General features: G+C 43.4%; 2 protein-coding genes across 13 annotated transcripts in view; one reads left to right on the top strand and one right to left on the bottom strand.

Annotated features, from left to right (window-relative positions):
* The window catches only part of TBC1D32 (TBC1 domain family member 32), a 53,257-nt gene extending 37,189 nt beyond the window's left edge, over window positions 1–16,068 (top strand). The window contains exons 26-34 of the mRNA XM_078615469.1: window positions 1,123–1,216; window positions 1,782–1,901; window positions 5,505–5,588; window positions 6,481–6,550; window positions 7,565–7,686; window positions 8,581–8,735; window positions 9,550–9,690; window positions 11,655–11,843; window positions 14,698–16,068. Coding sequence (XP_078471595.1) covers window positions 1,123–1,216; window positions 1,782–1,901; window positions 5,505–5,588; window positions 6,481–6,550; window positions 7,565–7,686; window positions 8,581–8,735; window positions 9,550–9,690; window positions 11,655–11,843; window positions 14,698–14,814 — 1,092 coding nt within the window. The 3' untranslated portion in view covers window positions 14,815–16,068. The remainder of the gene's footprint in view (window positions 1–1,122; window positions 1,217–1,781; window positions 1,902–5,504; window positions 5,589–6,480; window positions 6,551–7,564; window positions 7,687–8,580; window positions 8,736–9,549; window positions 9,691–11,654; window positions 11,844–14,697) is intronic.
* Window positions 16,069–16,399: 331 nt separating this feature from the next.
* SYTL2 (synaptotagmin like 2) overlaps window positions 16,400–26,243 on the bottom strand; it is an 80,390-nt gene continuing 70,546 nt past the window's right edge. For all 12 annotated transcript variants that reach the window (XM_078615455.1, XM_078615457.1, XM_078615461.1 and 9 more), the window contains 3 exons: window positions 25,382–25,481; window positions 21,927–22,132; window positions 16,400–18,561 (listed from right to left, as the gene is read on the bottom strand). In XM_078615455.1, the coding sequence (XP_078471581.1) occupies window positions 18,413–18,561; window positions 21,927–22,132; window positions 25,382–25,481 (455 nt within the window). In that variant the 3' untranslated portion in view covers window positions 16,400–18,412. The remainder of the gene's footprint in view (window positions 18,562–21,926; window positions 22,133–25,381; window positions 25,482–26,243) is intronic.

Below are 26,243 nucleotides of genomic sequence, written 5' to 3'. Positions count from 1 at the left end.
ACACGCACACGGCATTAGCAGATTCGTACAAGACTCACTAACGATTGTGCGTGGCCTGGCCACGTACACACATGGCACAAACGCAGGCTGACAATCTGTCAGCCCACGGGAAGCGGGCTGGGGCCAATTTTGGCTGGCAGAAGCTACCATTGATGTTATAGTCGTGTTATTGTGCTGTTTTTAATTGATGAATCCACCACATTTGCATTGGTATTTTTTTTGTGAAAACATGGCCAAAACGTGGCCCAAGAGAAATTTGCCTGTTGGGCAGTTGCCTGTATGAATGCAACCTATCTTTCTCTGACATATGCCTCTAATTTACTTGAAATGCAATCATGTGGAATGGATTCATGTTTATGAACAGGTCTACTGATGAATTTATTTACATACAGCCATAATGCAGTAGATAGCATTAACTATAAACATCATCAAACACGGAAGACCAGAGCACTTTATAATAAACATATGGGACATGGATCATATGTTGGAAGAGGAGCACTTCAGCCTCATGCATTTGTCTTTTAGCACTGCCAAGATGAATGTGCTGCCAGGCTTAAATGACCTTCCACTCGCATATAAATCACACTTGCTTTTAATTGTTATAATAAAAGTAATTTGCAACCATTTGTCAATCTACTGCTGGATGAAGGCATCCCTATGTTGTGTGATTTATGGGTATTGTTTGAACATACTTCAGCATGCTAGCCAGTGCAGGTTGTTAAAGAAGTGGCCCAGGACTCGATTGGATATTACTCGCCACTGATGTCAGCTATGGGCAGGATAAAACATAGGTTGCCAAGTGACTCCACCCCATAGTTTATTCAAAATACTGAATAATAATAGTATGTAATAGCATCAAACAATAATGTCCTTCATTCCCCGAAGAAGGGCTCACTAAGTCCACATTTGTTTTAATTTTTCACGAGTGCCCTGCATAGGGATGCTTAGCCAATCTCATTCATGAGTGTTTGTCATTTTTGACTGTTGGGTAAATTAGTAAATAATTTAGTAAATGAGTGAACAAATCTGCGTGAACAATTATTTCCAAATCAATGGATTCAGACAACTGCCATACTTTGTTTGCACGTGTGCATTTTTGGTTTACACCCATGGCGGATGCAGAATGAAGACCCTTACCCCTGGCCTCTGTTCTCCTCCTACCCGGTCCCACAAGTCTACATGCCTGAGACAAAACCCAGCTCTTGCTCAAAGGAAGGTGTGTGACACCCTCCATGGCATTTCTTTCTTGGGGGCGATGACAGGACCCTGGGTCAGGATGCCATAGCATTTCCAAAATTACTACTACTGGTACAGCCAATACAGACCAATGCACACATTTAATTTAGCGAGTGATATTTGAGGTCAGTGTCATTGATGTGACTTTTGCCAAGTTGCAGCCCCCAATGAATGCAGCGGATAATGTGTGCAGCACGAGTGGTTTAATCTTTATATGTTTCAGTTAATGCTGACGGCAGTAATAAACCCTTTGTCAGCAGTATAACACTGTGGCATGTTTGCTTCTGAGGTTTAAAGGTAATGAATGTTAATTATCGTTGCCCGTTGGCTAATGTATGTTAAATTAGCGGTTGAGGCATAATGGAGTTGTGGTCATTTTAATGTTATGTAATTTATGAAAGTGGAATGCAGCACTGTCTTGTGTTTTGCATGCTAACATGTTCGACATTTTCAGAGTAAATCTCGATGAATTGCCCCTCCCTTACATTGTGTCCAAAAAACTGAATTATTGTTTTCCCTTTCCTCCACCTGTTTCTACCATGAAGAGATGGAGCTATCCAAGTTTCTGTCAAAGGGCAATGGAGTACACAAGGACTGGCTCGCAAGCTGCCAGCGCTTGCTCTGCAATGCCCTGGCAGTAAAATCTTACAACCTGAGCACAAGCGGTAAGATTGTCACTGCACAAGTATTGCAACTGCATTCTGTAAAATTGTGTGGCTTGACCGCTATGTTTTGTTTACCATACATTAATCATCATGATCATCATTTTCATCATGAGTCATAATCAGTCCCCTACTGGATGAAGGCATCTCTAAATACATTAATCATACGACATTAAAGCACAGATTAACTTACACTGTTTTGGTCAACGTTTGCTTAGAGATTATATTTACTCATGCTTTGTTTTATAAATTAGACAATAGATGTGACCCTTATATATGATTATTGTACAGCGGTGTGGGATGCAAGTAGCATGAATTACACTCTATAAAATGTAATTATTGTTGCTTTTACCATGGGCGTCCCCTGAGATTTCACATTCGTGGCCTTCATTTCTGTCTTGAACCATAATGCATTGCGTTTTTCCCCATGACCAAATCATCCGGAATGCAACCATTCCCGTCATATCTTGGAAGCTAAGCAGGCTTGGGCCTGGATAGTGCTTAGTTGGGTGCTGATATGCACTGACAGCTTATATTATGGTGGGCTTTGTTATAGGAAGCAAATGGCATTGCAGCAAAATCAATTGTTGCACTGTATTTCTGTGTCGCCATATCTATGCACCCTACCTTAAACAACCGACATAATGAAGTAAGGATAATGACTCCAATGACCCATACAACATGCTAAGAAAAAAGAGCACGTGCATATCTTTAATTCTAAGCCTGCCAGCTATTACAGGCAACGTTCTTGGTGGTCTTATATGTATATCAACTTAATGTGCGTCAGCTGAATTGAATTCCCTGGTGTGCATCAGCATGGTTTTGGAAATAAATACTGTGTGCTGTAATGTATGTATGCCAATTTTTAGTTTGCCTTTCATCTGTGCCATTTGGATTGTAAAGGACCCCTTCCCACCCCATTGCTTCAGGGCAGTCTTGGTCCCTACGCAAAACTGCGTGAACAAACATGTGCTCAAGGAAGCACAGCCTTGAATGCCTGGAGCTCGCGTATTGAAGGCAGCCAAAAGTCTGTGCCTAGCCCCTGCTGTTCTGGGAGTAAATGAGCAATGGATTTGGCTGGTAGAGGAACGGCTGACAGCAACATGGTAATGGTGATCTGAAGCAGCATTGTTTCCAGTCGACCTGATGTGGCTACTATTGCCTCGTGTGATCGTATAAGTGTTAACATTATCTGCTTTCTTGCCACATGGAGTGGTGCATATTTATTTTTTTATTTGTTATTTTGAGAGTAGTCATGGGACCTTTTTAGCCAGCCAATTGAGACCGGGTATTTTTTAAAGTGAGACCTGTGTTTGATTAAGTACAGTGAAGCAGCAAACCGACTATACCAACTATACATTGATACAAATAAGTTGAAAAAATGTCCCATAGCTGTGAAACTATTAATCATCGACATTATCAGCGAAAGCGTAAACAATATAATTCACTGAATGTTTCTGCAGTTGTAAAATATTAAATAATCATCACCAGACACTGCTAGTTCAAGGCCATGTTGTCACCATATATCTTCTTGGTTCTTTCGGTAAAGTCACGTAGAAGGGAAATAATACAATAATAAAAATAAAACATAATAAAATAATTCTCACGACGTTTCGGCCACAACGCAAGCAGCCGTATATACGCTGCCAAGCCTGGTGGTGTTCATTCAGACGCTGTCTTCCCGACAGACCTGTTCTTCACCTGAGGACGGCTGCTTTCGTTGTGGCCGAAACGTCGTAAGAATTGTATTTTATTATGTTTTATTTTTATTATTTTATTATTTCCCTTCTACGTGACTTTACCGAAAGAACCAAGAAGATGAATCCCTGCAGTCACGAAAGCTTTAAATCGAAATGTTACCATATACTTTAGAATAAATGTGGCCAGATTTTTGGTAAAATCTACGCGTTATGCCGTATTAGTGCCACGTGATTCTACATACGTTTTGAAGATTACCTTAAAAGCACGTTATCAAATATTTACAAGTACTGCCCTGACTGCAACCACTGGCATCATCTTTATGAAAACGTAATTCAATTGAATGGGCTCTTCCATGAATTAATACAGATTTTTATTTATTTATTAGTTAATATCTTAAATAGACCACCAGTAAAATGAATTAGTAGCCAGTCTATCCATATACATGCACTTGCCTCGGTGTTATTTAAATATAGCCAGTGTATTGAATCATAGGCAAAAATCAATAACCCGCGTTTCTCCTTTGTAGTTCTGGTGAATGCTACCATAAGTGCTGCACTTAGGCAGAACAATGATTAACAGAGAGACCACTTACACTAGATTCTGAGAAAATATGCCTGCACTACATTGCTAAGTGTGTGGAATGGAGGACATCTGATTGAGAGCAAGATTTAATGATAAGTCTGTAAAAGTATCCTTGTGCTTGGAGCTCACCCGCCTACAACTGCCAGAAATTGCCTGGAAACAGGCTGATGTAGTCATTAGAAAACCATGCTGGCTCGTCATTATTCATACTGCAAGAAAAACTGGCGTAGAATCACTCTTGGGTTTTGGGTTGTTCTGTGGTTGTGTGTACCACAGACGTGTCACTGTCTTATAAGCTGACCTCAGAATTGCTATAGATACCGTAGTTTATTCACACTGAGGAGTCTCAATTGTTAACCGACTCTCCTTCACGTGCACAAGTATTGCTCTGGTTATATCAAGGAAATCTACCATTTTAATAATGTAAACACATGTTTCTAAATGTGGAGGACAAAACTGGAGGGACCAGAGAAAAATCCACGTGGCCACGGGAAGAGAACACTCAGACTCCAAATATACAGGCATCATCTGGGTCAGGATCGAAACCACAACCTGCACACCAAGGGAGGAGGATAAAATCACGGCGAGGAATCGAACTAAGGTCATGAGGTTCAGAGAATAGTACCCTAACCATTGTGCATTTGTTCCACTGCATTTTGCATTTTTTTGAATCTATAAGTACTTGTATTGACGAATCAAACAGCAAAGCGAACATTCTATTGGACAATTATTTTGGGAGCATTAAGTCAGCTGTTGCATCTACTTTCAGATGTAAAAAATCCCACAAAACCTTGCCAAAAGTATTAGCCTCTTGGCCAAATAATGCACGTGTTGTTGTTCATTTCTGTCTGGCACATAAATAAGTACATAACTTAACAAGTCAACTGAAATTAAGAGTGATCTTAAAAGTACTAGCTCGATTCAGCGAAATTAATCCGGAATGTATTTAATAACAATGCAAATTGTTTATTCAGGAACGCCTCATTCGGTTTCAAGATTTTATTTAAGCAATGTCCTGTATTTGGTTGTTTTGGCAAAATACATTAATGTTTGACATGTGGGAGGAAACAAGATTACCTCGAAATAAGCCAACGCTCACGATGGGGTGACACTAAACACTGCCGTTCAGCTAGAACACCTGGAAAGCCGTCATGCTTACCCACAAAGTAATAATTAAGTCAAGCCTGCTTAGCTTCTGAGAACGCTTAGAGCGTATGGGAGACATCCGTAATTAATGAGAAGAACTCCTGCAATAGCATTTGCAGATTTTGTTTAAGAATGCTGACGTTAAACGATGCTGATGAAGCATGTGATTTGTTGCAGTTGTGGTGGATGTGGTGGAAAGGGTCGTGTGTGCCATGGAGGGAGATGTCACAGAGCAGGCCTTCAAATTGCCTGAATACACTGGTCAGTAACAACACCACTCAGCGTGGTTCTCACTCATTATCTTGTTAATGCGCCAAACACCTTGAAATCCATCGCTTTAGAAACTGTCCTTGGTTACTCCCCCGTCTCTATTTCATGATAATCCGTAGATTCTTCATGAGGACTTAATTTTCTATTGCATTTGACATATATTATTTGTCTGTTTTCGTATTGGCACTATAGTTACTATTCCCGTTTTCTGTTTCTATCACTTAATTGTCATTGTAATATGATCAGTATAAAAACAATCGGCCCCAGCCAGCTTATTCTACAGGTATTTTTTTTACTATTCTACCAAAACAAATCTAAAAAAAGTAAATGAATATGAAGTTATATTACAGGGAAGTAATATACATTTAACTACATTGATACATAGTACTAATTGACTTAAAAAAATAAGTGGGACCAGAAAACAGCTACAATACAACATTTAATTCGTGCTACTCAATTCCAGCAATGTCTAGCAGCTGGCATGCAATGTTCCTAATCACTGACACATTGAATCCATAACAGAGGGATTCTATGGGATGTGGACATTTTATTGTATCTCTCCGCCTTCAAATGCTTGCACATGTTTTCATACTTTTGTCCGTGCCTCCATTTGGCTCATTGAGTCATGCTTCTGATCTGCGATACATAAGTGACTGCCACACAAAAGCACAGCTGTGCCTTAATAAGCTCCCACCTAATTTTACATTTTAGACAGCTCAGGAGCCACGTAAATTAGAGCCGCAATTACAATGAACAATTTTTATGTACCTAAAATAGTTGTATTGTGAAGAAAATGTAACTGTATTTGATTCAAGGTAATTGCTTAAAAGCCTGGACCTTTGCCGAGCTTCCTGTTTAAATTTGAGGCACCCTCTTATTTCAGTAAACGATGCCAATGTCAAGACTCACTCCCTGTCTGACGTCCAACAACTTGGCGTGAAGATGGTGGTCCGGTAAGACGCGAGTATCAGTGCCAATTCGCTGCGAACTGCCGTCAAAGTTTGTTGCTTTGAACTATGACCAAACCGTTGAAAATAATCACTACACTTTTTTTTATTATTATTAAGTACAGTAAAACCTTGGATTATTCTTTGGTTCTTTTCGGTTAAGTCACGTCTAAAAATAAAATAATAAATCAAAATAAAACAACACATTACGATGTTTCGATTGCAACACAAGCAATCATCATCAGGCATAAAAGAAATAGCAACAAAAATCTAACTAGAAAACTATAGACCGACATACAAGCAGACAGACATCACAACGGCACACATAGAGAGGAGTATACAGGCACTCGAAAATTAAATAACCTAGTAAAATATTGAAATGTGATGTAATACAACACAGAGAGTCGGTTAACACACAATTAACGCATGGCCTGGTTGACTACGTGTTTCAAAATTTGCTAAGTTAGAATTTTAAGTGTGAGCAACAAATATCTAACTAGAAAACTATAGACAGACATACAAGCAGACAGACATCACAACGGCACACAGAGAGAGGACACAAATCGGCACAAAGAGATGGTCGTTTCTGTGACGGTCCCTTAAATATAGAGAAATTTTATTTTGATTTATTATTTTATTTTTAGACGTGACTTAACCGAAAAGAACCAAAGAATAATTCCTGCAGTCACGAAAGCTCCCAAATTAAGATTAAAACCTTGTATTGCGAGCATAATTCGTTCCGGAAACGTGTTTGTAATCGAAAGCACTCGTATATCAAAGCACTCGTATATCCGTTGTGATCACGTGACGCTCGGCAGACAAAGCGTATACACGTACTACTCGTATTGCAAGACCTCGCTGGTTTATCAAATTAATATTTATTTTAAAAAATTGCTCGTCTTGCAAAACACTCGCAAATCAAGTTACTCACAATCCAAGGTTTTACTGTATTGCAAATTTATTTGGAATGTTTTGAGGCATCCCACATCTTCATGGTTTTTGTTTTCTGTTTGCACTTAGGTATGGAAGGCATCTAAAGCTGCTCAAACCAAAACAGTCTTCAGTCGAAAATCTGAGCTTCCTGTTGAAGCACAGCAAGGCTTTCCTGCAGCTGCAGCAGAAGAAGCTTGACCCATCCTCTTGTATCTTTCGCACACTGATATGGGCACAATAGGAATGTCTATTGGGCATCGTCCGATGTGTCTGTGATCCCTTGTTGGGAATGTTATTTTCACGGGATAGACTTTTACAAGCATAATTGACATAATCATAGCGTCATGAATTGAGTTTGCAGAAAGTTCAAGTAGGCGTGAAAACAAGCTGAGATGATCATGGTTTGTGATATTAGTGTGTTTTATATAATTTGTATGTACATTTAAAGAGGTTGTCCTTTTAATTTTAACCAAAGAAATGTTTCAGGCTTTATAAATGTTAAATTCCTGCCATTATCATTACCATTATTGCAGAAAACCTATTTTAAGCAATTTCCCACTATAATTTCCTTATACTTTAGAAGAACAACTATTGATTTCATCTGCCAAAATACACCCATCAAGAACTACAACTGCCATTTGCCAATAAGTAGCAGCGATGTCATAACAGCAATGGTGATAAGGCTAGCTGCACTTACAATTCACGCACACGCATACTATATGAGGTGTTCTGTTCTTTCTCTTCTGGAGCAGGAACTCTTTAATTCAATGAGCAGACTCTTAGGCCCATATTCTTAGTCACGACTCGGCTCAGCCTTGCCTCTGGCTCAAGTGATCCGACTCAAAGCCATGCCTAACCTGAGCCGCCTCTGACCACGGTTCCAGCCACGCTCAGGATTTCCGTGGAGCTGAGCCTGAGCCAAGCCACGGTTGAGCCGCTTCTGCGTCTTTGGAAGCAACGGAGTGGTTCAAGCCTGAGCTGAGTCGTGATCGAGGCGAAGCCAGATCCGAGCCGTAACTTAGAATATGCCCCCGAGAGCGTTGTGGATGCTGCCCAGACTCGCAGTATGAGGGCCTCGTAGAAATGCCTTAAAACAGCACCAGATTCCCTGCAGGGGGCGAGGCAAGACCACGATTGGTTTGTCTCCTCCGTGTTCCTCATGACTGGGGGAGACCGTGAGCGGAGCTGGCAGCTGCTTCGCCGCCTCTCTGGCCTGCTGGTGTCCGCCTTGCTGTGGCCGGCACGCCTGCATGCGTCTGTATGTAGCGTAGCTCCGCTCAACGCACATCCATTCACTCGCCATCCGTTCACTCGACACTTACGTTTACTCAATACATCTCCATTCACTCAACAAGCTTCTATTGATTCAGTATACCCCTTCCGACTGAACACCCTTCCATGCACTTAACATCAGAATCAGAATAAACCTGCCTCTATTGACTCGGCACACCTCTCTTCACTTAACACGTCCCTGTTCCATTCAACACACTTTCGTTGGATACATATTCATTGACTCACCACACCTCTGTTGAGTCAACACTCCTCTATTGACTCCACAAGTGACTATTTACCAAGAACCGCTATTTTCACTTGGCACACCTTTAGTCACTCAAAAAACCCTCTCTTCACAAAAAAAACCCCTCTCCATTCAATCATGTGTTTTCATTGCGGGACAATGCAGCCACCTATGGTGGCTGGAGGAGTCACGTGAAACCATCACATCCAACAGTAATGGTTGAGAAACATCTATTCTCACAGATGCCATTCTATCCATTTTTTATGAGCTTTGGAACCTCATAGACGCATCGTTGCACCCCTTCAGGGGAACACGGGTAATACATAACACGTGGACATTATTGTACTGACATCACCGCCCAAATTCGAAAAAACTGTCTGCAAATTACTCAATTGGGATTACGCATAGCATCTTTACCACCTGTTGTCAAACAACTGCAAACTATGTGAAACATAGCGCCATTCCGATAGCCTTGCGTGTGATGAGAGTGGTGCGAAATACCCAAATGTGCTCAATAAATAATTGTTACAATTCACATCAATTTGTGCGCCTGCAGGTTCACCTGGCTGAACAGACGGCACTATCTGGAGTGCACCCTCTGTACTCCTGCACCTGCCACTGGGTGGAGTCCATCCTCAAATCAGAGCTGCCTCTTATCTTCTCTGCATTCCGCATGTCTGGGTACACTCCCTCGCAGGTAGATGCTCGGCTCCGTTTAGAAGGCTTGGCCAGTGTTTAATTCCCTTTGGTGCAAAAGTGCGGTATTTTGATTGTCAGTATTTCCTCAATAAATAAATAAGGGCTGCATCATGATATTCAGGTAATAAACATGGTATAGCATCACGGGTATATTGATGGGCATGTTGGTTAACTGTATTTAGAATATTAAATCATATGCTTATAATTTGTGATGCCTTTAAGTTGACATGCCTTACACCATAGTCTCTTGCCAAAGACTTTGCTCAATGTTGTGCTAATACATATTGAAATCACAGCCCTCGTGTCAGTGTACTGAGGGATGAAAGCTTCCCCACGCCACGTCGGTTATGGTATTGACCATAATTCACCATACTGGTCAATGGCGGGTTGATGAAGCAGAGGCCCCCAGGACCGCTGCAGATATCACTCACCGCTGAAGTTATCTGTGACCCGAGGAATCAAACCCGGGTCGCTGGATTTATAGTGCAGTGCGTGATCCACCGCGATACGCCTTCACCCAATTTGTGCTGTTGGGTCTTCATGATATCATTAGCTATGAAACCCTGAAGCGCTGTGCGAAGTAGGCCTTGCTGCTGAATACAGTGCTTGGAAATGTGCCTGCAATCTTGATTTGAAGCTTTCGAAACGTGATTTGTTTTAGTTTAATTTATTTCTAACTAAGTGACTTTACCGAAAGAACCACAGAGTATGCCTGCAATCTCTTTCGTTTATCAAATGTTCCCGCCGTCGGGTAAAGGAGCCCGCTTGTAATCGCATGATGCAGTTTATCGGCTGAAGCTGTTGGATCCGTACATTGACTTTGCATTTATGCCTGTCATTGCGAGAAAAAAAAGGGTTACACACGTACTTGGCTGCTTTATCGCAATTTTTCACTTTACTCTATAGGTCTAACAAATATGTTTAAGCTCACGGGTAATTCGGCAAACAGACCACACTATGTCTATGCTATTGTTAATATTTTACCATTAATTAAAGTCAATGAGAGTCTCTTTTTCAAATACATGCTGGCCAATACTCGTATTTTTAATAGCTCCTAAGCTCGCAGGGCACATTTTACATTTCTATGTCGGCGCACGCCTATCCAAAGAGCCACTGTTGATTTCCCAGTGGCACTCCATTTATCAACCCCGAGTCAATCCACATCTGGGAATTGAACTCGCGGTCATCCACTTGAGAGCCATACGGTCTAACCACTGCCTGCGCCGTTCAGACACTTGCTTCGAAATGTTTAATAGCACTTTAATTACAGCTGTGCTTCAATAAGTAAATAAGTGTGTCATGTCTGTATTATTTGTCGGTTTTATTTTGAGAAGAAAAAAATTGGTAATTTGTGGAGCATGAAAAGTATTGCACTTGAGTTCCAGAGTTATGTCCCATTCACAATAGAATATTTACCAAAGTCACAACTGACATCGGTTGGAGATTTATTAAGTCTCTTTACTTTAGGTGACAACATGGCTCAAAGGTCTGATTGCTGAGCTGGCAACGCGAATGTTCTGGGTTCATATCCTCGCAGCGATCTGTGACTAAACTGAATTTTCAAGTAGAGTCACTGTGTCAGTTTTTTCTCCGATTAATGTACAAAAAAGGCACCACATTAAATTCGGTATCGCACTAAATGCGGCAAAATTCCAGCTCTAATTATAAAAAATGTATAGTTTCACCGGCTGTGCAACATTCCTTTCTGGAGCAGGGTGGGTGGGAGAGTGTTGTACACTACTATGCGTAACAGAGGTCCCTGGAAGAGATCTCAGAAATATCTGCGATATCCGTTTGCAGATCCTTGTACTACTGCCCAACAGATGCAAATGGATACTTTCTCTCATGATCGGACACAGCACGATTGGTTAAAAACACTGTTTATGCGTGTTCTCTTTACTCATTGTTACGCTCTCATACAATAGCTGATGCGTTTTACGTGTGAAATGTCTGTCCGATTAGATTTGCCAACATTGGTTGAGCCAGTGTTTCTGGAACTACCTGGACTGGGCTGAGGTGTGCGCGTACGTGGGCGTGTGCGTGGCGCTGGGGCCCGACTACCAGCTCTATACTTGCCTGGCCGTGCTGAGGCACCTGGAGCCTCGCATCCTGCAGCACACGCAGAGCCAGGACCTACAGATCTTTCTCAGGGTGAGGGCAGCACGTGTAGAATTGTTAGAATTTAAAGTAAAGCAATCAGGTTGTATGTATGTTGAACTTCTTTGACACCGTACATAGCCAAGTGTGTTAATCAGAGGTGCGGGGGAAGGGCAACAAACTATACACAGGTTGATTGATGATCCAGCACTTACAGTGATCAGTCACCCCCTAATCGCTCTTCTATCGCTTCCAACGTGGTCACTTTGCCCGTGAACTTCGCTCATTGATTCTTCCACCCATATTGAAGACTCGGTCTATCATACTGGCTGTTTCAACTCATCCATACCGTGTTCAACGAACAAAACACCTCTCCGTCTGTTTCTGTCTTCACACTGCTCAACTTCAGAATTCCTTCCCATCTCGTTTCTCCAAGTCCGTAACATCTTGTTCCATTCAAGAAATGCATTGCCAATTATTCATTGCAATTTCATTCGTGTTGTTTGTTGCTGGCCAATTGGCTCCTTTGGGCCTTTGCTTCTGTGCTCAGGCACCATGAAAATAAAGTATGGACCACACTAATTCTAGATTTGAAGTTTTCGTGACTGCAGGGATCCATACTTTTTGGGTTTTTTCGGTAAAGTCACGTAGGTAGAAAAATAAAATCAATTAAAAATGAAAACAACTAAATTAAATCACGACGTTTCGGAAGCAACACAATGATGACGGATGCTTGTGTTGCTTCGGAAACGTCGTGATTTAATTTAGTTTTCATTTTTAACTTATTCAATTTTTTACCTACGTGACTTTACCGAATAAACCAGAGTGTGGACCACACGTTCACAGTGGATACGCACGCCACGGATAAGTGAGGTCTTGTCAAAGTGCCACCCCCACTGGGGTCGGCATTTAAACCGCAATTGCACCCCAACCAGCCTGTGCCAAGTGGAAATAGAACGGTGATAATCTTAATAGAACCTGGCAATAAAGTATACTAGATGTAATTAGTAAAACGAGCTGGGACACGTGCAGGACAGAGGAGGGCACGTTATGGAGGCACGCAATGGAATGCCAAACAGTGCTTAGAGACACGGAGGACTTAAAACCAGATGGTGGAATGCAAAATGAGCAGAGGTTAAAGATTGAGTGTTGAATCTTGATTTGAAGCTTTCGTGACCTCAGGAATGCATACTCTTTGGTTCTTTCGGTAAAGTCACGTAGGTAGAAATAAAATAAAACAAATCACGACGTTTCGATCGCAACACAAGTGATCGTCATCAGGTGAGGCAACCACAGCAGTTTTCTTGCTGTGGTTGTCCCACCTGATGAAGATCGCTTGTGTTGCGATCGAAACGTCGTGATTTGTTTGATTTTATTTTATTTCGACCTATGTGACTTTACCGAAAGAACCAAAGAGCATTGAGTGTTGACTTACAACTATTGTGACATCTAGTGGAAGGAGGCAGTGATTAGGCGTGGTGCCATTCTTGTCGTTGGGCATGATGATATCTTGTCCTTGGCCTGTAATCCAGCCAACAAAAAATACGTAGTTTGAGGTGGCTAGGTGGCTAGGTGGCTCAGAGGGAAAATATCATCTTGATCTGGCACTGATCTGGCACTGCCACGTCTGAGTTGCAGACATTTTAAGTCAAACCAGGTTTTTAAATTCAGCAAGTTAATGTTCTCAACTGGATTTACAATGACTGTTCACAGAAAATGTAATATTAAACATTGTTTTACATTATTCCAGCATACGTACAACTCTGAGGACTTCAAACTGGTTTCATTTCCATGTGACGACATAGAAAGGCAATGGGTAGAGTCGATACATCTCAACTCAGGAAAGCAATTGAAGGGACCTCACGGTAAATAGTTGAGCAACAGCTTTTCGAGGCAGTTCTCCAACATGGAGTGATGCACTGCTTTTTTGCAAGAGCTTCACATTTAAATTTCGATTTAAAGCTTTCGTGACTGCAGGGATTCATCTTCTTGGTTCTTTCCGTAAAGTCACGTAGAAGGGAATTAATAAAATAATAAAAATAAAACATACTGAAATAAAAATTCTCACGACGTTTCGGCCACAACACAAGCAGCCGTCCTCAAGTGAAGAGGATACTTTTTGTTTTATTATGTTTTATTTTTATTATTTTATTATTTCCCTTCTACGTGACTTTACCGAAAGAACCAAGAAGTTTCACATTTAATTGGGTTCATCTCGTGACATGACACTTATAGCACAATTGAGATGTAATTTGGGAGAAAAGGCAAAATAAATTAAGTAAAATGGAATAGTTTCACACAGGTTGGGAAACTTGATAAATTACCGGCGATTCTCCAACCTCAGTGCCTCCCCCGTAATTCAAATAATAATTTTTTCACCGATATGAAGACACGTCCAATTCCCATTACAGTAATTTACTCTTTAAAGGAGGATATTAGAACGGAGAGCCATGGGAAGGCAGAGGTAGTGGAATTTAAAGAAACACGAGTGTAGAGCACACCCAGATAGGAGGAGGGGTTGCCCACATCCATTGCGCTAGGAGACAAGTGAGATGAAGACGTCGCGCGTGGCGTGACTGGCCGGCGGCAGAGTGTCGAGCGCCACTGCAGATAGTGCATCCACGGCATATATTTGTGAAGGGTGGCATTTTGTTTAAAAATTACAGGAGTGTAGTGAAGATGATGTGACGACAGATGACCTTTAGGATACATTTGTTGGCATCGTGCCATGCCCGCGTGCGCTAATCTTTTTCTATAAAAATTCGAACGTTGCTGTCATACATCTTTCATTTCTTTTATGTAGACCTTTATACAAAAAAAATATTACAGGAATGCATTTTATATATGTCCTTTTTCACCCCCCCCCACCCTCCCCCCAAACACATGCCCGGGTGCACATTGCGTGCAGGAGGAGCCCATTCATGGGTTTCGGCTTGGAGAGCACCTGAGCTACATGAAGAGCCTTGCGAAGACCTACAGGGACACAGTCCTCTCCGAGATGAAGAACATCAGCAGCAGCATCTGATAGGAGAGACAGCGACTAAGGTAGAGAACATTCGAGGCAATGGAGGCTTAGCTCGCTCGAGTTGGGACCAGTCGTCAGTAGCGGCCTGTTATTAAGGGGGCTGGTGGACCCAGCTCATAAAACATAAAAAAAACATTTGAACATCTACATTATCGAGATTATAAACAGCATTCACCTCCTTCCCTCTTCATTCTTCCTTACCCTGCATCCCACACCCCCATGGGGTTCCGTGCCCCACCGATACATTTACACACCGGCCACTATTGAATTGCGTACTGACAAAAACAAAAGATTCCCCATTTAGCCTTAACAGACTGTTGGGGCAAGTACTGTTAACGAGCACCTATGAAGGCTGGCACGATAGACGAGGGGGTGGGTGGCCAGCACCACTCCCGACCAAATTTGTCTCCCCAGTGGAGATGCTTACACACTGCACCAGGTACTCATTTCAGGCAGAGTCAACCTAGGGGAGGCCCAAGACCTGTTCAGATAATCGTCACTGGTGTTGGCCGTGAGCGGTAATCGAACTTGGGTCACCGGGTTCATAATGCAGCGCACTAACTGCTACGCTTCCGCTCCCCACGCATATACACACACACAGGCAGGCGTGCCTTTTGTGGTGGTACACACCTGTAATCAATAGCCTGTTCGCTGCTTGTCGCAGAGGTTCACGGGGAGAATCCAGCGGCCACCCTTGAATAGCACTGCAGGTGTATTAACCATAACAATACAATGCGCAGTATGCTTCAGTGTGGAAGCTAAATATCCCCAGATGTTATTCGCAATGATAGGCCATTGTGTACCGGCAGCAGCAGGGTCCAAATTTGCCAAATTGGAAAATTACACTGCAATTACACGCAGCAATCATCGCCCTCCTACTGGTAGACTAATGCCCCAGGTCGCTCTTGCAAATGAGATGCATCCGACTCTCGTGAGTTCCTCACCTGGTATAACAAAACAAACTTGAAACTGGGGACGCAGGATCATTAAAATGTGGTGCTTGTGGAGATGTTCTCCGACAGGGCAATGTGTCAAGATGTAGCACCGAACGTGTTTTTTGAGGTTTAGAACCTATTTGTGTAGAGCTTTGTCACTCGTGGCGTTTTGTTTGGGTTTTTTATTTTTACAGGCACTATCGTGTGTCCTCGCATGCAATATATTTTACACAAACTAAAGTTGCAAAACAGGACCCTTTGAAAATGCTGGGTTTTGTTGAGGCTTTCCCGTGCAAATAAAGATATATTTATATTTCAAGGACTGAACCTTGTTTACTTGAGTTGTAGTTACCAAGCGGCGATTGTTTGTTGTTACATGAAGCATTCTGTTTGAAAATTATTCACATTTGCAGTGATAGAATGGACAGGATGTTGTTAATTTTTGTTGTGGCTTTCATGTTTGTAACATTTTCCCTTCTTAAGAGCATCCGCACTTCCGATTAGCACGTATTGTGCGAAATAAGTTCTACAAACATACCATTTCATTATTGGATTTAAAAACAGAAAACACGCCAATTTCACAATTTCATATGTATAAAATGCAAAAAAAAATGTTGGTGGTATTTTAAGAAAAAAACCATTGGAATGAATTACACCACAACCACAGTCCTTTATTTAGATTTTTTTTCAAATCATCATTGCATTTCAACCAATTTACATTTGATATCTGTGAGCATACATTATTTCTTAAAACTGAAATGATGCCCCAATACCATATACATACAAAGTATCTCAGAAAAAAGCAAATGAGAAAGACAGAAAGTGCGGTGCTTAACCGAACGGATTTCAACGGCAGGCGCATAGAATATTGTCGCGATAAACGTACGGCACTGTTGTGAACAACAAATAAAGGGGGCAATGTTTATAAAACAGAATCCTATTTCATCGCAGACAGTTTTCCAATTTCCTCATTAGTTTTGTCAAAGGAGAAATGGCCAAAGCATTAGCATTCTGTATTTCTTGCTCGCTGTTAAGTTTTATTCCCCTGAACCTCTGCCAGTTGTTTCTTCACATGTATAATTTGGATCGTGTTTTTCTCACGTAAATCATTATTTGTCTTATTTCCATTCTCAGTTTCAGCCTTGATAATGACCTCATCTTTCAAAGCCTGCAGCGATTTTTCCCATCAAGCAACCATCGACATACAATTGACCATTCAATTGACCTTCGCTTCCACGCATACCCCCCCTCCCCTCCCCCACATCTGCCCTCTCCTCACAGGGACCGGCATGACCCCCAACCCTGCAGAACTGTAATCTCTCGCACCCACTCAAGTGGCAATTGCTGCTGCATACGATCGCCATAGTCCACAGACCTTTATGTTAAGCTCGTCGCCTGATCCACCCCTGGCTACGCAAGCCATTTCTGACCATCTACCTTCTCCGACCCTCAGCACATACACGTACCATCACATTTTGAGCCAAACCTGCTTCATAACAACCAACGTCCAGTCGCTAATGTCTTGTCATTCATTTCCATATTTTCCAGACACTGCGAAGAAAGCACCTTGTTTAACCTATCCCAAAAGAGCAAACCACTTAAAACTCGTGTAACAGACCTATAAACACATGTATTATTAAGCCTACAATTAAAATTAATTATCCAACATTCCCCCTACTCTATTAAACCTCATTTTTAATTACTCTACATTAAACTCCTTGAACAAAAAAAATGTGAGCGGCTCTCATTGTAAATTTTGATGTTGCGTCATAGACGATGACCAGAACCCAGCAATATTCGAAGCAACTTTTTTTTTTTTACAATGCAAAACGATTTCTGCTCCTAGCACTGATCCCTTTGCTGCGTCAAACATCAAGAAAAGGATGAGCACTACCTATACAGCAGGCCCTACCTGTCAAGCAAGCTCATGGGTGAACAAACATACTTGACCACCTGCAACACACATAAAATAAAGCAAAAAGCCTTGAAATGCATTTATGGGCATTTAAACATTTTAAAAGCAAGCCTTACGTTTCCATATGAACAAACCCACTTATTACGAGCATGTGTGTATGTGCACGCACCATGGTTAGCTAACACAATAGTGGCATGGTACTATAAACCCAGTTCAGTGAACATTGGCACTGTTAGTCTTTGATATGAAGATGATGGGGAGAAAAGGAAATTCCAATTACTGCACATTACCCAGTTAATGGCACCATTTCACAGAGTGCAACTGCTTGCACGAATGTGCCCACACGCTGTGCTCATTCCCATTCATTTTTAACACAAAGGCTCACTTAGATTGCCGCTTTAAGCCTGGAATATTTTTTTTACTTTATGATTTCTTTGTTTTTTCCCCATTAACGTCGGGGCGTAGTTTACATTTTCTAGGATATCTGAACAAACTTAAAATAATTAGTTAAATGGACAAAAAAAACAGTCCTGCACATTTAAAAAACTGTAGAGCGATGCAATTTACTGGCAGAAAAACAACAACAGTGGCAATGCACCACGCCCCCACAGATCCATTGCTGTTTTGCGTAATCTCGTTACGAGCCAGTGTAATTGTTAGGTTTCCAGTGCACTGTGCCAGAACTTGAGTCTAGTTTGACCCTCTCCACAGGGAGATGAGTGCACAGGGTACACCCCCCCTCTCCCCCTCATTTCTTGGCCTTAGACTTGACCATGTCTGGTCGCAGCGGGAGAAGGGCTTCTGTCCACTCGCCGGGACGCGTTATCATGTTGTGCCACACCGCCACCTCTCCTTCCCGTGAGTCCATCCAGTCGACAGGCTTGCCGTAGCTCATCCCTACACACGGCGAAAAGAAAACGACATCTTAATGAAATGTCTTGAGAGGAAGCCGAGTAACGCAGGGGTCAGATCACCGAGCAAGCTCTGTCGAGGTCCTTGGTTTGAGACCAGTTTGCAGCCACCCGTTGTTCAAGCAGATTCTGAAATGTAGTGAATTGGCAGTCTCAGACTGGTCACCAATGACTCCACAAGAAAAACTCTTTTCCAAAAATTACTTAGATTGACTAAATCCTAGCTCTGAGAATTAAGAATGTCAATTTGACTGCAATGTGCGAACATCTTTATCGTAGTGTGTATGGGAAATTGGAGTACCCCATGAGAGATTCGTTCATGAGGCTATCCACATATACAAACACAGAGACAATTTCAACCGAGAAGATGGATTCTGGCTTATCAATCATTGGAAGGATTTGATAAACCATTTCGGGTCTTAATTGATTGTGTTCACACTTACGGTGACTTTCAGATCGCATTCCATTCTCTTCATCTCCCCCCTACTCTTTTCCGAACATAGATGGACTCGTCCATCTGACCAACTGCCAAATCGCTGTCCGTGGTGCTGACGTTAAGAAAAAAACGCCACTTTTTTCAAATCTTTCTTACTATGGATTTCACACCTGATGACGATTGCTTGTGTTGCAGTCGAAACGTCATGAGAATTTTATTGTTTTTTATCTTTGTGTTATTTTATTGTTTCCCTTCTACGTGACTTTACCGAAAAAACCAAGAATATGAATGTTAAAAAGGTTTATTGAAGGACTCATTAGTAGTTCTGTGAAATGTGCTTCTGCAGGCCATTCTCTAACACGGTGGTTCTCAACCGGGGGTACGCGAACCCCTGGGCGTATGTGGCAATATCCCAGCAGGTAGTGACATAAGACGTCAGTGACATAAGACGTCACTACTGTGTCGGCCCGTACGAGGGCTGGGGGCCCCAAGAGGGTGCCTGGGGGGTCACGTGGTGGAGGGACCCAGACCTTCCCTTGAGGTGGGGGAAGGGAGGCGTGGCCTGGGAAGGGAGGCGTGGCCTGGGCAGAGCAGATATAAGCGTGGTGTCAACGCAGAGCGGTGGCTGTTGTACTCCGAAGTGAAGACGATATCATCGGTCCTCTAGTCCCGGGTCATCGTCCTGGACCAGGCAGCCCATTGGCTGCCATTGGCTGCCTGGTCCACACTGTGTCGTGTTCCGGAGTGTTAGTGAGTTGTGGAAGGTGGTCATCACCTCATTTAGTGTTATATTACTTACCGTTTAATAAATAGTGTTGCCTCCAAGATGTGTGTGTGTGCACCTAATTCGAACCCACTACAAATGTGTAAAATTCTACAATACCCGAGTCATTGATGAATAATCATGTATGAATCTGCCAATATAAAATAACTACGATACAATTTAAATCCACATAGTAACCAAGAACGACGCAAAATACCATTCTAAACTCATTGATCGTAAACAATGTGGGTGTCCAAGAGTAACCAGCGAGTGCAAACAAATGACATCATGTAAAGCCTCCGTCTTTTTTTTTATTCACTTTAAGTGACGAGCTAGTTCGGGTACGTCACAAAATGGACAATGGGCTCAAATATTGATGTTCATTGTGCATACATTGTTTCTCGGCACCACGTTGGGTCAGCGATGGGGGTACTCAGTTAAAACTAAATTCAATAAGGGCTACAGTAGCCAAGAGAAATGGAGAACCACTGCTTTAACATATAGGGTTGCATCGCTTTGCGAGATTTCTGAATATATTCTGCAATTCACGTGATACCGATAGCACAATTGGAATTACAATGGAGTAAAATACTAAAATAATCCTTCATCAAAATATTTTGAAATCTTGTAAAGCCTACTCTGTTGTGACAGACAAAATGTTATATCCACCAGAATGTGATGGCAAGTCCACCATAACTAACTGTTCGTGTCTTTACAAGTGTCGAGGATAAACGACAATACAATTAAACGAACATGGCATTATAAATCACGTCCCAAGTTATTTCAGGACATGGCAATAGAGCACTACTGATATCGAGACACCAGACATTGAATTGATACAACAACAACAAAAAACAACCCTGTGTGGGTTGATCTTTTTTAATTCATTAAACATTTATGATGGAAATGGTCTCAGAGGTCAGAGCTTAACATCCATCCCCCCTTTGTCTCTGAAAGATGACACCAATAGGACACTTGGAATATAATTGGGTAAACAGACAAGAAGCACTGGTATTTGCGAGTCCAATTTACATGTCGGAAGCGGTCAGTCTATTTCTGTGTTCTGCCTGTGCTCAATTATCCCCATCAAGACAGAGCAGTCCGCTGAACGTACAGATAGGGGAACCCATGACAACGGCCCGCAAACAATTATCTAACACGGAGCATCTTAGCGGCACTAATTTGGTAATAGAGGGGAGTATTTGACCTGGTAATGCTGTGTGTGTAGTTTCAGTGCACTTAGTCCCTTCTATTCTGTCATGGCAAGAGTCTCTTGGAATAGCTTACGTGACCAAAGTGCATGTCGTAATGGATACCTGCCAAAGGTATTGCCAAGTCCGATTTGGCCCATCACTGCATCTTCCAGTGATGGGCTGATCACTGCAAGCATCTCTCCTACACTAATTGGCTACTGGAGAGGAATATTTGACCTGGCAACAGGTCACTGTCAAGCCACTTCTGTTACTGCAAGGGCCTCTTCATGCAATGGAAGTAAATGTGAGGTGCATGCTAGAATGTGGCCTGCCAATAGCCATTGGAAAGTCCTATTCAGCCCCCAGGAAAAAAAATGTTCCCTACAAATGGCCTCGTGGAATTGCCTGTTCTGTACAAAAAAACCAACATTATTGGAAAGGTAATATGGCACAATACCATCATTGGGGTGTATTATTATACAACTGATGAAAACCAGGACCTAACATCCTGGGAAAATTTACAGAATTGCTTGTGACAGCTACCCCAAAATTATACCAATCCTGGGAACAGGTTCAAGGTAGCAACCCCGACCACCCATGTGCCAGTGCGCGAGTCCCTGTGCATGTGTACGCGCGCGGCTTTGCGAAGCACGTTACTGGTCATCAAGGAGGCAGTCGCCTTCCAACAACAATGGAGGGCAGAGGAGCGACGCTCACAACAACGAGCGGAGCGCCGGGCGGCTAAAATGCAGAAAGTTGGCACAGCTGGTGGATCAACCAGTCACATAAGTCAGTCAACCCATAGCACCTGGGTCTGCGCCGTAACCTGTCAGTGAGCCTTCGACACTTCACGCGGCTTCAAAGTGCACGTGGCCTGACACAGGCGCTATGGCGACGTCACCGTCAATTAGTCGCGATTGGCGGCTGTTGGTATTGGTATCAGCTCGCGCGAGTCTTACCCCCGCCGAGGCCGAGCCTCAGGCCGCCCAGGAACTGGTTGGAGAACGTCTCCTGGTCCCACACGGTGAGCTCCACGCACGCCTCGTGCATGTCCTCGTCCTGGAAGCCGTCGTACACCATCGTGTGGTTGAACACGGGGTTCATGGACTTCTTTACGGTGCGCGTCTTCTGGCGGCTCTTGCGGCTCAGGTCTGGCAGGATGTAGCTGTGGACGCAAGAGCAGTCGTGTTGGTCAGCATGAATGGCTACCCAATCCTTTGTCGGTTGCTCAATATTTCTTTAGGACCCTGTGCTCTTTATTCGCAATATTGATGATCTTTGGTTGTTTTTGCGATGCTCAGGACGCATCCATTTACCAAATAAAATAAACTCACTCTTTTAATCGTTTTTTTTTATATATTAGCAGGTTAAGGTGCATCCCCACAATTGCTTGCTCGTGCCACTACTGTTGAAAGAGCCTCCACTATAGGGAGCTTTAGAGAGCCCCCCAATAATATTGACCTAAACCTAACCCCAACACATCCCAATTAACTGTGGTGTATCCATTTTATACTGCTCTGGGTAGATAGCTGCAGAGGGGGGGGGGGGGATTTAAAAAACGTGGTCGTTGTTTCAACTACCGCAACAGGGGAGATGGAATAGAGCTGGCGTCCTCTGGATTGCAAGTCCAGTGTGCTAAACCATTACTCCACAGTGGCAGCATCCGGAGTTGATTTGCTGCTCGTTAAAAGCCAGGACGCATACGAGGGGCTACACACGTTCTATGGGAAGTGACCTGAATTGTGGAGAAAAAAAAAACTCGACACATCAGTCATTAAGACTGCCGTAAACAGAAAATAATATGAGTGACATTTTTGGTCAAGTGGCCATTATACGTGTGTATGTTTGAACTTCTTTCGCACCGTACGTAGCCAATTGTACTAATCGGAGGTGCGGGGGAAGGACAACAAACTAAACACAAAAGGCAGTTCTTAAGAAATTAGTTTTCAATCCTGATTTAAAAGTGAAGTGGCTTCCTAATATCAGAAGGAAGAGTGTTCCAGACGGCCACAGAAGCGCATCTCAAAGCGCACGATACAGTGACCATCTTTGTTCGATGGTTGGCCAAAAGCCGCCGCTGCGAGGATGACCGGAGTTTGCGTGCCGATGTACGCTCCTTGACGGGATCACCAAGGTATTGTGGTTCATTTGTGGCGAGCACTTTGTATAATGAGCGTGACTTCGTAGAGTATGTAATATAGCATATAACGTACGATATATACTATATATACTGTGCACAAAAATGTCCATTATCTGACATGTCCATCATATACTTTTCCGTTGAAGGCAGCGTTATCGATGAGTGCCTTGAGAGTTTATTGTTATTTTTCTTTGTGCACCGCAGGCAATGCAATATCACCCAAACAATTGGTTGAGTTATTGAGAGATTTACCTGGAGGTGCTCCCCAGGTTAGCTTTAGGCAGGGAACAAGCAAAGCACACGAATGAGCGTTCGGTGATTGAAGGCGTCCCCGCAACGCATGCGTTAGAAGTGGGGACAATTATTGAGGTTGGAATAACAGAGGTGCGAGCGCTCCGGATGGGACGCGTGAATATTTCATCGCCGCCCGAAGGACGTGGCTTTCCCGCGCAGCATAATGGAACGTGCGAATATTGATCGCGCACGGACCCTGCTCGTGCTCTTTTATTCGGGGTGGGGGGTGGGGGAGGTCCCTGCCTGGCATTACGCTAAACAAAATGCCGAAAGAATTGCACGCAATTGAAGGGGCCGTCGTACGGACTCGGCAGATTGCAGGACGCATTCCCCGTCACCTGGAAAAAGGGAGTTGGATTGCAGCCAAGTGCCATCGCACATCGCCGAGAAGCCAGGTCGCTGCTTCGCGACCCTCGCTCAGCTTCAGGGTTTAAAACACGTTGACTGTTGCCAAACTGTTTTGCGAGGAGATGACCTGACTAAGCTCGTTAGGGTTGAGGAAAAAGTGCTCCGCCACCAGGCTAGAATGATTCAAAAGTCAATATCAACATTGGCACGGCGAACAATCTTGCCCGTGTATTAAAGCACATCAAATTTTCCGCGTGTCATTTAAATTTCAGCTCGTGCGTAACATACGTTTGGCTTTTATCTACGTAAAAAAATAGGATATTTGCGAAGCAGGAGACGCTTTTTTTTACTTCTTTATAGGATTTACGTCAACTGGAATTTGCGCGCGTTTATTTAGCGTCACGTAACAATAACCCCGTGGAGCACCTTGAAGGTGAAAAATGTCCAGTTGCATTCAGATCAATCAACAGCGCTGCAGCAGGAGGGAAGGTCCTCTGCTGGCCGTGTGTGTTCCAGTTCGCTATATTTTACTCGGAAGGCCCATTGTGATGTTTGTATGCACGTAGAACTTCCTTCGCACCGTACGTAGCCAACCGTGCTAATCGGAGGTGCAGACGTGTTTTCCTGCGATCAGCAGAAAAACTGGACTACGTGGACCGCGATTCGAATTTGGTAACCGCATTCACACTGCGGGCTATTCCTGATTTTACATCGGTGTTAGTCGATTGCCGCATCTGCTGTGCAATGTTTGAGATGCTATTCAATAGAGAACATTGTCTTCGGGGTAAATTGATACCCTGACGGTTCTTCCGTGGGGCTAGCAATTAACTGCTTGTTGGAGACCACACAGTACGGGACACTGCCCAGTTCTATTATTTCACATTTCAGATATTAATTGGACTACTCCTGAAGGCACAATTACGTAAGTTTTCATGGTTGTGCTGTAGCTCTCTGATGTGTTTTGCCACGTGTTGTTCGGCACGCTCCACGTGCTGAGAGTTTCTTCAAGAACTGAACTTAGCAGCTACACATTCTGCCTCGATAAAATAAAGCATCTGCCGGCTGCTGACAGCACGCACATGGAGCGAAACGTCGGACAACGTGCCGAACAACATGCGGTAGCAACCCAAAAACACATCGCCGAAAGCCGTACAGCACAAGAGAAACCTACGCGGCAAGTGGCTTCAAGAGTGGCCCGATTAATATCGAATAAGCTGCCAGCGAATGATCGAAGTGGGCAGTGGCGTTACTACGTGGGTATCGAACACGCACTTAACTGCTGAACCCACACAAGGACCTCTCGTGTGGTGTTAATTTACATTGCTCCGTGCTTAACCATGTCGGAACATCGCACCGGTTGACGCAACTTTGTACCCATGCCGATGGAAAATTCAGGGCACCTCGTAAGGCGGCCGGAGTAGTTAAGCGTTCGGCTCGCTCGCCCAACCGCCTGACGTCGCCGATCAATCCCCCCCCCCGCCCGTACGAAAGCAGGGGGGGGAGGGGGGGGGAGCGAGCCCCTGCGATCGACAACAGCAAACCCCAACTCTTTCAGCAACCCGGGTCCCTCATGTCTGACCCCCCCCCCCGCATGGCTGGGTGGGGGGTTAATGCCGTCCGACCACGACGTACCACTTGACAAATGCGTCCACCCCGTGCGGCTTCAGGGGCAGCAGGTTCTTGGCCTCCTTGACCCAAATATGAATCTCCCCGCTCGCCGGCGTGAATTGCCCTTTGGGGGTGATGGTGGGGGGGAATAAACAGACGCGCATATTTACACTCAGATCTGCCCGATGATGTATGTATGTGTGTGAATGTGTGTGTGTATGTATGTGTGTATGTGTGTGTGTGTATGTGTATGTGTGTGTCTCGGTCATCTCAGTTAGTCGACCCGTGGCACCTGGGTCTGCCCCGTGACCTGCCAGTGGGCGTTCGACACTTCACGTGGTCTCAAGGCGCACATGGCCTGGCACAAGTGTCGTGGTGACGTCACCGCCACTTAGTGGCGAATGGCGGTTGTTGTTGTATGTGTACGTATGTGTGTGTATGTGTGGATGTTGAACTAATAAATGCTCTGAACGTGCATTGTGTTTGTGCTGTTCGCCTTTTGGCGTTCTCTGGCCTGGCACTGGTGAGACAAGGCCCTAAAAGGAGGCCGTCTCTGGTGTAGGCCAATCAGTTTCAAAGACAATGCAAATATTATTAATTATCAGAGCATGTTTGTTTACATGTTCACCACAAGTACGTGTGGTTAATGCAGACTTGATTCCTTGCAAAAGGTTTCTGTTTGGCAAGGGTAAAACCTATTCTTACGTTTTCATACTTTGATACTGGCAAAAAAAAGGTCCCATGTTGAACTTCTTTCGCACCCCAAGTAGCCAAACATGCTAATTAAATTAGAGGTGTGGGGGAACGACAACAAACTAAACACACAAAATGCAGTGCCATGTTTATAAAGAGGAAAAATTATTTTTATTTTATTTCAATGCCAGCT

The sequence above is a fragment of the Lampetra planeri genome, chromosome 47, assembly GCF_965212315.1.
Source record: "Lampetra planeri chromosome 47, kcLamPlan1.2.h2, whole genome shotgun sequence".
In the NCBI taxonomy this organism is placed as follows: domain Eukaryota; kingdom Metazoa; phylum Chordata; class Hyperoartia; order Petromyzontiformes; family Petromyzontidae; genus Lampetra; species Lampetra planeri.
This window is presented reverse-complemented; position numbering and strand designations above follow the sequence as displayed.